Source organism: Zonotrichia albicollis, chromosome 1, assembly GCF_047830755.1.
Source record: "Zonotrichia albicollis isolate bZonAlb1 chromosome 1, bZonAlb1.hap1, whole genome shotgun sequence".
NCBI lineage: Eukaryota > Metazoa > Chordata > Aves > Passeriformes > Passerellidae > Zonotrichia > Zonotrichia albicollis.
Window position 1 is genome coordinate 123185737 of NC_133819.1, and position 13879 is coordinate 123199615.

Below are 13879 nucleotides of genomic sequence, written 5' to 3' on the forward strand. Positions count from 1 at the left end.
ATTATCACAGAATCACAGAAAATAGGCCATTAACGGACATTCAGCAGTCTTTCAATCTGTAATCTTGTTCAGAGTGAACATCAAATAAATATTCTCATTCCTGTGGTAATGTAATTCAAAGATAATATTCTTATAATTAGAGAATTTTTCTTTAACTTGGATCATAATTTTTATGCAATTTAAGTCCATCCATTTTTTTCTTAATCCCCGTGGGCTTGGCAAGCAGCTTTCTAGAGCAGCTGTTTGAGTGCTGAGGATGGTGACTATGGTGACTCCTCAGTCTTCTATCCCATTCATATTCCCATCTAACAAATGCCACGGTCCAATATTTTCCATTTCCTTGGTATTTTTTCCCTATAAACAATCTCTTCTCCTTCCTTTTAGCAAATATATGTTCCTCATAGCTTCTCCTTTCCACTTTCTTCCTTTCCCCCATGCTTTCCTCTTTTCTTCTGCTTTAGATTTCAACATGTCTGTACCTCCTTGTCCCTAAAGATTAATTTCCAATCTTTCTAACAATGCCTGTTCTGCTGTATATCATTGGTGCATGTGGAGGCTTGTTGCAGCCTATGCCAGGAATGTGTTGCCTTGGAACGGCAGGAATGCACGGAAGCCATCCGCTGTGATTAAATGTCTTTCAATTACCTTCTCTTTGCAGAATGTCTTTTTTAGTCCTAGCCCCTGTGAAATGCTGCTGGTGCTCTTCTGTCTTCACTGTTTCCATGGTAGCCGATCCCATCCTTCAGCGACTTTCTCGTCAGTGGCCTAAACAAAACCTAGAACCGAGCTGTCGTGACTAAATGGAAGGCAGTTTACGGCATTTCTGAGGACTTGGTGGTATTACATGATAAAAGTACTCTGCAGCTAAAACTGGGTAAGTAATTAAGAACCATTACCTTGAATGATGATGCTTTCTGAGGTATTCTGCAGAACATGTCCTGAATATAGTAAAATTGCTATGTTAAATAAAGTTAATGACACTGTTCCAAAAGTACAGAATGTAATGGTTTAATTAACCCAGAGTTACAGCAGCTTGATTTTAAGTAACTCCCTCTCCCTCCAGCCCCTTCCTTAACAGCACTTCTGGTTTAAGTATTTCACTTGTATGCCTTAGGAATCAGATCCAGATTTGGATTCTGACTGAAATCCCAAAATCAGAGCCTGTAGCTCCAATGACCGTCTCAAAACCCAGATCTAAATGCTTTCAACTTTTGACACATTTTTGTAGGCCAGATTTAACATTTTCATAGATTGGAGTTTTCAGCGTAGTATCTGACTTCCCCCTTTCTCTCTTCCCAAAATGTCTCTGAATACTAACCATGGGGTGTTCAGAAGTTGGGAAAAGTTTAAATTTAGATCATCAGGTGTAGATGAAGAAATGTAAATATGATGCCTTGAGAGGCTGACCTGGAACAGAGGCTACACAGAGCTAAGAGAATAAAGCAGGTATTTATTAGAAGGCCTCAATGGATACATCTTGGGCTGTACAAGAGCCCAGCCAGGGCTACACCCAAGATGGACCCAAAATTGTCACAAAACAGACAACTGGTGTAAAGGTCTCACACTTTTATAAGTTCTGGTCCATTTGCATATTGGAGTTAATTGTCCAGTTACAGCTTTAGGTCATGAAGCCCCATCCTTTTTGTTTCCTCCCCTCAGTTCCTTGCTGTTTATACTTCTGTACCTGAAGCTCATAAGGGTTGTCCTTGGTCTCAAGCTGGAAAAGGATTGTTTTGTCTAACTACCCTGTGAAGAGAGCTTACTGACAATATGAAGCTCAGAGCTACACACCTAGGCAGCCCAGAATCTGAGAAATATGAAAATTAGAACTTAAGGCATCAAATATAGGCAGCCATTCTCAAATCTCTTGGTCAGTATCTGTGTTTTGTGGTCCAATACAGTGTCTCTGTCAAGCTGCTATTCAGTGAACCAGACTGTTCAGTAAAGTTGAGAAAGACACATTTCTTTCTCAAATTAATATATTACCTCAAAGGAATTCAGGTACTGTTGTGGATCAATATACATATTATTGTGAAAGACAACATCTGAAATTCTACTCTTTGACTGTGTTCTGTATTTTCTTCCACTTTGGAGAAAACAACATTAAAATAGCAGAGTTCAAAGCTCATGGATTAAAGCCTATGATTCACCTATCATTTATTGTTCTTTACTTAATTAGTCTTGAAGGCACTTGTGAACATAAAATCCAGTCCTTGTCTAAATATACGTGACCCAACTTCTGCAGAGCTGCTTGATTAATCAGTGTAAGACATGGAGGAACACATATGTAAGCTCAGGTAGGAGAACAACCCCAGATTTCCAACACAGGATGTATTTTATTCTGTCCAATAATCCACATATATCTATATCAGGTCCAGAAATCATCCTACAGCACCATCCCAGAAAATTACAACCTTCAGACTCCTTGCTCTTCTGATTTGAGAATCAGCTTCAGCTGCATGGTCAATCTTTTTCCCAATCTTACTGTGGGAATTTATAGAGGAGTTCCTAACCCAGCTGATACCAGATTTTTTTCCTAATAATGTCAGCACTATCCTGATTTCTACAAATTCTGAAGAGCCATGAGAAATCTCTGTGTATGACATCCCTTTCAGTATTTTTCATTTCAGTTCCCACACACTGTATTTAAATCACTGTCCTGACACTGGAGACAATGAGAGTAGATTTGAAATTATAATACAGTTGCATAAACCAGCACTGACGGTATGCAGAGAATGGACCCAATGGAAACTGTGATGTGACACGTGATGTTTGCTGGGGGAAAAACTGCAGGAGAGATGGGCTCCACAGACACAGAGAGCTAAAACCACTGAACAAGTGTCCCACAGAAAACACAAATTTCTGGAGTGAGCAGCTGAAGTCTTGGGGCAATGTCCACATGCAGGGCAAAACTGATTCAGTTGAATTTGTCAGAACTGGGAAGTGCATGGCCAGTGAAGGACAGAATATAATTGGAAAAACAGTGATTGCACAGTGAAAGTACCACCAAACCTATTTTTGCTCGTGGTAAGGGAAATCATGTTTTTTTTCATTACTGAGAAAAACTCAAAACCCTCTTGAAGAAATGACATTCAATATACTGCCAGTTTGTACCTACAATCTCCTAGATAACCAGTCCCAGCAGATTGTGAAAAGCATTAGTGAAGCAAGCACATACTGGCATGATGAAATTTAGATTATTGGGTTAAAAAAAGCTGTCTGTTCTCTGTTCTCCCCCCATTCTCTCTTTGTAGCAAATAAAAGGAAGAAGCATGGAAGATTGTTATCAAATTCTGCTACCAGCTTTATTTTTGCTATTGGTTTTAGGGGGATGAAGAATTTGTTCTGCTGTTACAGTCAAGGTTGCAACATAAACTGTTCAGATAAAGGAAGTGGCTTTATTCCTTCTAGTTTATAGTCACAGACATTATAGACTGTTTTTCTTAAAAATGTTGAGTATGGCAATTGTATTTACCTCCTACAATGGTGGGAGGTGTAATGTTTCTTAGTTTGCAATTTCTGTGTGGAGTAGGAAAAATGGAGACAGATACTGTAGATGGCTCAGCTATAGCACACTGGCTTAAACAGCTTCTTGCTCAGACTTAACATAATTTCTATTTTTGGCTGTTTCTGTGAATATTAAATGAGAGAATGAGAAGACTACTTAATTTGAAAGGCTTATTTAATCTCCTTTCTCTTAATTTGCTTTGTTTACTGAATTACATTTCCATAGGAAAATGGCCTGTAGAATCATCTTCCCTGACTAAACAGTTCAAATGAGCTATAAGTAAAACCATTCAGATACAATTCACAACCATGTTTTATTAATAACAACTAAGACTGTTAGTGAGGCTCAGCATGTCCTGAATTCTGCAGGCTCTTATCCTTGCATTTATGTTATTGTCAGAATTTTCTCAGATTGTGTATCTTAACAGAGAATTTAATAAATACATAATCACAGAACATCATTAAAACTTATGTAAATAAACATTTCAAGGTTTTTAATTTAACTCTCATAAAGAGGTGTTTGCTTCTTTTAAAGTCAGTACCAGGCTGTATTTATGACTTTTTAAACATCCATCTGTATCTGAAGGGCAAGTTGTAGCCATGTCTCAAAATTTTTACTTTCAAAATTAACGCCTCCTTTTGGAAAGCAAATGCCAGCAATTCCTCTGGAACTCTTCATGTTCCTTATTGCTTTTCTGATGGAAAGGCAAACTATTACATATATATATATATATGTATGTATGTATGCATATATATATTACATATATACATACATACATACATATATACTACTAATACATATATATACACTAAGTAAAGAAAGTTCTTAAAAGATATGACAGATTCTCTTTTTTTCTTCAGTCTACAGCACCTCACCCTTGCTCACTTGCTGTCCGTGTGCACTGTGCATATGGTTTAACTGGATAAATGGAGCTGTGCAAGAAGCCAGGCTCAGATCTGAGGGTGACAGAGCTCACTGCTCACTGGCACCTGTGGGCAAACACAACTGTGCCAGGAGAAACTACTTTGCCTGAGAAAAGCTTTCCTTGCTGGAAGTGGGGTGAAATTTTTCATGCTGGAGCAAATGTTGAAGCATTAAGTTGTATTGTGTGTCCATGGGTTTGCTTTCTTTAAGCACAGCAGACGCTTAACCACGTGACCACGTAACAGCATTTGTAACATAAACCACTGGTAAAAACATCTGAGATGGGAAATGACTTAAAAATTATGAGAGTTTTCTTCTATTTCTGTGCACATCTTTTGCTTGTTACTGTTCAGATTTTTATATGCATTAGTATATTATCACGTTCATACACCTTACGAAATATTTCATGGAGACTTTAATTTCTGAACACATACGCTGTAGATCACAAATGCCAGAGAAGAATCATCTCACTGAGGTTGACTTGAATTTTTTTTGGCATTAAAATGACTTCTGTTCATTTTTCTTGAGAATGCATTTTTCTCCCCTAACAGAGCCAAAGATGTTTTTAGGGAGCAGGTATTGTGCAGAAAATAAAAATTCTTAAAGGTAAGCTTCATGCTTGTATCAATACTTTAAAGAACAAGACAGTAATGATTACTTCCTAAAAATATATTTCCATTAAATAGAAACTACTAATAAAAATTGCTCTCCTCTTCAACTAAACGTTAGGATTTCAGTACAGTTGGCTACTAGTATGAACTGGAATAATGGAAAATAAAATTTGCAGATGATTGAGTAGTTCAGCAAATATTGTGGTTTTAAGACAAAGGGCATATTTTCTCTGTGTAAATATTGGCCACAAACTTCATGCTAATTTTGAACCTATGAAGATCCTGAGGAGCAGTGAGGCCCAAAAAAATGAATTACCCTACAAGAGCAGGTGTTAACGGACCAGTCACTCACAAATTAAAACAAAATTGATCAAAACATCTTGTAGTGGGAGTGTGTTTAAGATACTACATTTATCAAGACACAAAATCCTGTATTGAAAGATAAAAGAAGACACAAAGGGAAGCTTGACTTTTTTGTTTTAATTTATTTTTAATTGTTTCCCAGAATCACTTTTGTTGAAAACAGTAACTCACAATTATATCAAAGGGACTAGAATTTCACCCATTTTCCTGCTTCACTCCTGTTTATTAATAGATTAGTTAGAAAAATTGCTTCCAAAGAGTGAACAAAGTAATTCATAAACAGGAAAAAGTAGTCTGAAACTCTAATAATAACCAACTTATTTTTATTAGAGCAAATACAGTTGTGAAAACTGTACATTGTACATTTTGGGTCAAGAATTATAAATAGAGAAACTCATAGATAAAGAGTTCATTCTTTGACAGCAAGAAACTTTAAATAGACAAAATGACATTTTTAAGTACATTGGCAGGCTTCATTGTGCTGTCCAAAATGTAGTGTACAGTATAACAACCAATTATAAATAGCCTTTCATGTAAAATACAACTGTGCACGTTTTAGAAAAATACCAACAATTTGTTTGAGCTTTGTTTTAAAAAAGCTTATAAATCATACATATTTATAAATGGTACTAACATGCTTACTTAAATTTATAAACATTTTTCATAAGCTTTGTTACCCATTATTTCCAGAGCATAAAGTATTTTAAATAAACATTTAATAGGAATTAAATATGTCAGTTACAAAATTACCTCTCCTTGTAAGGAGACAGGGGGTGATTTAATAGTGGGATGGAACATTTCATCCATTAATTCAAGGCTTACACAGTAACTTTTAAAATTTTGTTCTTATTTAAAAATTATTTTCCTAAATTTAAAACACAATTTAAACTTTGCTGTTTTATTTTCTTTAAAAATAAATATACACGTTTTATTTTCATTTGCTCTCTTTCTGCTTTCTTCTTTATCCACACTGGCCAAAACACAGGATTCTCAACATACTTCTGTAAAAAACACCACGGTGTTACTGCCCTGCTCGGAGCTGCTTCGCTGCACAACATTCAGTCCATACCTACGGTACTTTACTAGGCTGCATCAAAAAATAGCTAATGTATTTGGTAAGAATGTTGCCCATTAAACCATGCAAAAACTTAGAAAGTTTACAAACAGGTTCAAAAACTATACTGTATGAAAGATTCTCTAATAGAGATAAAATAAACTGTAATACAAGCCCTTTGCTTTTTGCAGCTTTAAATTAAAATGTTTGCTTGCCAAATGATCACACCACATATCTTCAATAAATAAGCATGCATTTCATTAATATAGGGTACAATAATTACAGTATAATGGCACATAAAAAGAAATGTGATCACCTCGTTTGAACAAAGGGCTATGAAACTACTTAAGACAAACGTTCCAAATGAAAAATTTTGAGGCTTTTTTAATACTGAGGTAAAATTATAAATGGACTTTAAAGACACTGAATGCATCAAATTGATAAACAATCACTTAACATTTTTAAATGCTCTACCTGAATGTATTCAACACAAATCTAGCACTTTTAAAGTTATTATTTATTATGAGCATTAGCTAACTGTCATTGGCATTAATGTGCACCCAGACAAGACTTTATTTTAACTGCTGTCAAAATACCTCAGTGTTGCAACATAATAATTTAAATCACCAATTACCACAGCACCAAAATTAAGAAAAAAAGAAAGAAAAAGTCAACATGCAAACCCCATATCTCACCTTTCTTGGGTTATTTTGATATCCTATACCCTGTTTAGAATGTACTTCTACCAATGTAAGATTTTTTTTTTTGATTATGAAAACTTTTGCTTGGTATTTGCATAAGTATTTGAGCATTTTAAGGAAGATAATAGTATCTTTAAATTTTGCAGTAATGGTGTATTATTTACTGAACCTTCATGCAAAATGACTCTTCAGGTTTAAGAGAATTAATTTAAGAATTTTTTTCCCTGGACTAGGAAAATATATTTGATTTTCGGCTTCGGCTGCTAGGCAGAACTGGTAGCTTTCTCCAGGCTGGACTAAACACTACTTATGGCTATACATCAAATTTCATAAACAACAAATGAACAGAATCATGCACAGGCAAATGAAATTCGATCTCCCAGAGCACTGCAGGAGATGTTAAAAGCAGCAGGTAATGGAATAAGACTGGTGACTGATGTTGCTAACTATTTCTTCTAATGAGATAGGAGTGAACGCTGGAATCACTTCCACAGCAACAGAATCCTCTGACCACATTCCTCTGGCAGTCGTTTTCCCATCTCCCCACTAAAAACATCAGACGGTAAAATAGTAAGGCAGCTGTTAACTTCCATCAACAAAAAGTGCAGCTCCGTACATTTCCACTTTAGTCACACTCTGCTGGAACAGATGGACAAGCCAACGCGCTTCACTGGCGGGGCTGCTTCAGCAGATTATTTTGTTTGTTTTCCAACATGGCTGCTTGCTTCAGCTTTCAGAGGACCCCAAAGCCACGAGCCACCAGCAGAGAAACTGATCTGGGCTCCTGGCTGAATTTTCCAAGTTTCATCTCTCTTGCGTCCCATCCTAATTCCAAGCCTCCTTCCCTGTGTCTGAGTATGACAGGTGCCATTTAAAAGGCTGATGACACAACTGCAGAGAACTGTGGGCTAACACCACTAGTTGTCATGACTTCACTGAAGGGTCAAAACAGTTACAATATTAAATAACTATGTTGAATCACATTCAGGCATAGCTAAAATTAAAGTGGGGAACGTTAAAAGTATGTGAAGAAATTAAATCTTTATTATTTAAGGTGGGGTGGATATGGTGATTTTATGTGAAAGTGAGACCTTCCTTACCTTTTCTAATTCCAATCAAGTTAGAAAATGGACAAAAAGAATGGCTAAACCAATATTCAACAGCATTACCAGGGCGATCATGACTGAGTTAGGGCCCTGAAAATAAAATGAAGATATTAGAATTAATGCAACCTCCCACACAGACACAGCAATGAACAAGATCCAACTTCACAATTTCTACAGGTTTTGATCTTGGTCTGAAGGAAACAGCCCCTACTGCTGAAACACAGCCACCACCCTTGATATTTGGTAAGATAAATATCACCTGTGTGAAAAGGAGATGGATAAATACAGGTGAGAGCACATTACTGCTCTGTTCCTAATCACACTGAGATTAAGCCACCTGACAAATACAACTGCATCAACAAATGAAAACAAACCCATCAACACAAAAAAAAATATTAGCTTAAAATAGAGCAAAACAAAGAATGTGAACTACTTTAGGAAAGCCAGAATGCTGCTCTTCATCCTTACAGAGGGTTCCTTTTTCAGTTCCAACCCATTTCAAAACAGACATAACAAAGATGCTTTATAAAAAGAATACATTTCTTTGATAACCCAAGTAGAAAAGAAAATTTACTTACCATTGCACTAACAAACCTGTTTCCATTACAGATTAAAATGCATTTTGCACCTGCAAATTTAAGCTTGTTTTGATTTACTCACTTATCTTTTTAGACTTATGGACTGAACTGAAAAGTCAAAAAACTCCTTCCATTCCTAGCTAGAGCTAAAATTAGTTACGAAGTTTAAATCATTACACCATTTTAGTTTTCTGTGAAGCCAGAGAATGGTTTTCAATTATTTTTAGCAATTTTGAATATTTTTTATTTTTTAAATGGATGCTTTCTAATCATCAACTTGAAAATATGTCCCAACAGATGAAAATACTCAATTCTCTACTGCCCTTAACATATTTGGTTTATTACATCATGATTTTACAAAGATTTTAATATTCTTTTATTTTACAGTTGCACTGTAAGCAGAAACTCTTCATTTAGACAATACTTTAATAAATCACAAATCATGAAGCCCACTAGAAAATCTGTGCAGAAAACTATCTTGTGAGCTACACAAGAATCACTGGCTTGCAGAAGAAGGTATGTATTGAATGAGAAATGATACAGTGTTTTCACTTTTCATATGAGGCATGCCTTGGAGAAGTTCATTATGCTTCATGACTACATAATGCTAACTTCAACTGTGTAATTTCTGGAATGCTAAGGTGTAAGAAATTACTATTAGTAATTTGCTGCAGCAGTGTAAGTGGGAAGCTATAGAATAGTACTTGTGTCATTATTATATCACATGGTCTCCTGAAACAGTCTCATTGAACACCTTTAGTCAAAACACAGCTTTACACAGTGGTTTAGATGGCAGGCCAGATGTTGAATAAGTCACAAAACATGTTATGTCAGATACTGCTTAAATCCCTGGTGAGCCTAAACCTCATCAGCACCTCTATCCATAACAGCCATCAAGTTCCCTTTGCATCAACTCAGAGGTGTCTGTTCACATGCTGAGAAGCACATGTTCAAGTGCAAACAGTGACTGAGATTATCAGAATGCCAATTAAATTATGCCATAGGGGTAATAGGATTGGCAGTAGCACCCACAATTTGCTTAATGGTGGAATGTTTAAAATATTCACTAGGAAATTGAAGACCAGGTTTAATGACACCTTAGTCCAAGTGGTTTTGAATAACAAGCTCCCACTTACCAGTGATGTGTTTCAACCATCAGGTCACAGAACAGAAGTGGAACCATGTTCCTTCCTCCTTAGTGGAAGTGACTCACCATGTGCCAAAGCATACGAGATGCTCGGGGGCACAGAACAGGCATAAAATAAAGCACAGCTCCAGACATGGTTACCACAGCACTGTGAGCAGCCTTGCTCTCTGCAGAATTCTGATTTCATTACACTATTCATTTCCACTAAGATGTGGGTTCAACATCTTTCTGGTGTTAGCCACTGGAACAGGTTGCCCAGAGAAGCTGTGGTTGCCCCATGACTGGAAGTGCTGGACAGGGTTTTGAGCAGCCTGGTCTAGTGGAAGGTGTCCCTGCCCATGGCACAGGGGTTGAAACCAGACAGTCTTTACGTGTCTCTTCCAAGCCAAACACTCTATGGTTCCATAATCCTATGATTCTAATAGGGATTGCCCATGTGATTCAAATCAGGTCAATGGCTCCTTTGTAGCCTGAATCCCACCTGAAGATTTTACAGTTATACTGCTCCAGGAACTGCAAGGAACTGTGAAGATCTTTGCCAAGTACCATTACAATTTTTCAGGATTTGACCATCTAGTACTTTGCATATTTGAAAATAATATCTATGAAAATCATATTGATTTTTTGCAACTGAAAAAGAAAAATTGGAACCTATGGTGTCTTCAGAGGAGCCAAGCACTTGCTAATTACCTGAAATACATCACAGAACAGCATTCTGGTAGGTGCAAGACACATTTTTGCTGATTGCCAAATTGGCACTGCAGCTCTAATGGCAGCTCAGTATCATTAGTGCACAGCCTCAGGTAATTAAGCTTGTTGGAGGGGAAAGTGACTTTTCCTTTGATGCATCTGTCAGTTAGGTTAGGTGTAACAATCTCACCACAATAAAATTAGAAAATTAGGCTGAAAACCTCAGGGGCTGTGCTCTGAATCAAGAATCATCTACAAAACAGAAGCAAGTGACACCTTAAGAACTGGGCTGTTGAGTTCACATGAAGATCATAGAAAAATATGTTATCTCTTTATGATAATGAAATATCATAAAGATTATCTCTTTATACAAAGAAGTAAAGCTCATATTCTTTGGCCTGCTATGTGCATTATGTTTCACCTACTGACAACCATACCTTTCAGCCCAAAGCAGGATTCCCTGATACATTAAAACATGATCAAACTACATTTATGAAGCACACAGTTATTATGCAATGAAATACCACCTGTTTTGAAGACACCTTTGAAATAAGCATTTAATGCTTTAAGACAAATACTACAAGTAAGACTTTAGTGTCCCACAAGGGCTAAAAATAGCAAAAGCCAAATTTAGTTTGAACAGTCCTAGAGTGACTAGAACAGGTGCACTAAAGAAGCTGTAGTAGAAACCTTCAGTCCTGCTTGAATTTACCCTTTCAGCTTCTTGTAAGTTAGACATTTATGTAGTTCAAAATACAACCACATGATTAGTTTTCATCTGGGGAAGAAAAAAAGTTATTTTCCTAAAATGTAGTGCCAGGAAATAAAAGACTAGGCTTGTAATTCCATTGCATTAGAAATGTTCATTAAATTTAGCATAAAGTTCTTGCTCAGAGGGTTTTTTTTTTAGGATCAGGCAAATACTGATCTTTTTTTCAAACATCATGGTATTTATAGCCCTTACTAAATGAAGGTTAGGTGAACAAAAAGATGAGAATTGAACAAAAAGATGGGAGTAGAATCACTGGGTGACATTCAGGTAAAAACCAGGCTAAACACTGTGTGTTTAAAAATCTTTACTACCTGCCAAATGAAAAAAAATATTACAGTTTAGTAAAACACTTGAGCCCAGGCTTGTTATTTGTCCTAGGGCAGTACATGGACACGTATCAGACACAATAAAAAGTGTATTCATGAATATACACTACAATAGTGTTTTGTGAAATTCAATCCTATTTTTCACTTAAATCCAAGAGAATCTCCAATCAGCTCATATTCAAGGTTGGACAACAGTGTATAAGCTGAAACTGGGGCCAGAGGCTGCTAATGACCAGTCAGAAACAACAGCACTGGTTTGTGGTCAAGGGTGTCTGTGAACACTGTGCTAAATTTAAGGTAATGTGAAGGAGCCTCATTCTCAGTGAAAGAGGGGTGATTTATCTCTCAGAAATAATATACATCACTCAGGTGACTTTGTCATAGTGCTTTATGCAGGATTTCACCTCGATAAAACTGTGACTCTTATGAGTTCTGTAATAATTTAAAACTTTGATTTTTGAATATCAGGGAATAAGTTAACAGAGAAACACACTTAAATGTGTGGCATAAGAAGTATGTGCTGATATTTTTCAAGTATAATGCCAGAAATGGGGATATCTAGGGAATCAAGACTGTTCCTATAACTAACCTATTGCACAGATGATACTCAACGGCATTCTTGAGGATGTAACATTCACAAAAAATATGAAACACGAATTTGAAAACTAAAATAAGCTGCTACAAGCTTTGCTGCAAATAAAGTAGTTTAAAGTTCTTAATCCAAATGAAAGCTGATGTTGCATTCAGGTATGAAAAATGGCTTTGATTTAGACTCAGAGAAGGAAGAACTGAAAATCTTCCCTTCTGGATCTGTGCACTTAATGCATTATCATTGGAAACCTAGAAAAAGCACAGCACAATTTTATACAGCACTTTCAGATAATCTAACAAAAGTGCTCGATAAATGTTAATAGATTCATTTTTTTGCATTCCAAAACCACGTTTTATCATTCTCTTTTCATGAGAGTGAGACATCTTTTCTCTTTATATTCCTTAACAAATATATTTTAGAACTTTTATGGAGGATCTAAGGCAGACTTACTTTCAAAGCATAACAAAATCATGTGTCAGAATGACTAAAAAGCAATTGCAGTTTCTTACTGAAATAAAATAATTTCCCAATGCAACTCTAGAATTCTGAAGTCTCTCAACATTCAGAAACATCTGGGATAAGAAGTACATCAATTAGGAAGAGGGAAAAGGGATTTAAACTAGAAAAGATTAAGTTTAGATTAAATATTATGAAGAAATTCTTTACTGTGATGGTGGTGAAGGACTGGCACAGGCTGCCCAGAGGAGCTCTGGATGTCTCATCCCTGAAAATATTCAAGACCAGGCTGGATGGGGCTCTGAACAACCTGGTCTAGTAGATGTGTCCCTGCCCATGGCAGAAGAGTTGTGAAGATAGATGATCTTTCAAGGTCCCTTCCAACCCAAGCTATTCAATGATTGCATGAGTCTGGCTTCTCCTCAGTAACTGTGCTCTCTTAACTTAGTCACTGCTTTATTCCAAAACACTGCTGAGCTCAGTCCAGGAGCACTGCAGAACAGGCCACTGTTTTTCTGAAGCTGAAAGGTGATGCTGAAAATGAAAAGTCTCCAGCAAAGTTAGCAGTCATTCTGTACTGTTTCTCCCTCAGACTGCTGGGCCAGTAGGCCACTCTTTTTTGCTTTAATCAGTTTAGCATTTTTACGGCCAGCATTTTGAAGAAATAAGCATGTAGGAAATTTAGTCTATGAGGGGAAATTTACAAACACATATAGAAGACTAGAATATTTGAAAAACACTCACATACATCTACATATATCTTAAGATACTGTTACAGTAAAAATGAATTCCTAAAATCTACCTTACTTCCATACTGGAATGCCAGCAATGAGAATAATGCAATTAGGATGCTACAAATGAAGTAGAGTGACCTAGAGTCACAACTGCAGTATCAGTGAACAAACAGTAGCTAATGCACAATATCTCATCATTTTTACACCTTTTGTGATAACAGGCTGTAGGGTCATGGTCCTTATCCTGATTATTCTAGAAGGTAAATAAACTGCTGTTCAGATAGCTTACTTGTTAAGATGAAGCCACCCTCAGCTCC

General features: G+C 36.5%; 1 protein-coding gene and 1 long non-coding RNA gene across 5 annotated transcripts in view; one reads left to right on the forward strand and one right to left on the reverse strand.

Annotated features, from left to right (window-relative positions):
- Window positions 1-555: 555 nt before the first annotated feature.
- LOC141731003 (uncharacterized) lies at window positions 556-7700 on the forward strand. The gene is made up of 2 exons (XR_012582867.1): window positions 556-874; window positions 4984-7700. It is a non-coding gene; the product is annotated as an uncharacterized LOC141731003 (long non-coding RNA).
- The window catches only part of JPH1 (junctophilin 1), an 82264-nt gene continuing 74092 nt past the window's right edge, over window positions 5708-13879 (reverse strand). Inside the window, exons 5-6 of one of the 4 annotated variants that reach the window (XM_074552649.1) lie at window positions 8262-8357; window positions 5708-6407 (exon numbers count right to left, since the gene is read on the reverse strand). In XM_074552649.1, the coding sequence (XP_074408750.1) occupies window positions 8277-8357 (81 nt within the window). In that variant the 3' untranslated portion in view covers window positions 5708-6407; window positions 8262-8276. Of the gene's footprint in view, window positions 8156-8261; window positions 8358-13879 lie in introns of all 4 variants that reach the window. The other 3 variants (XM_074552641.1, XM_074552629.1, XM_074552635.1) reach the window with 3 other exon arrangements.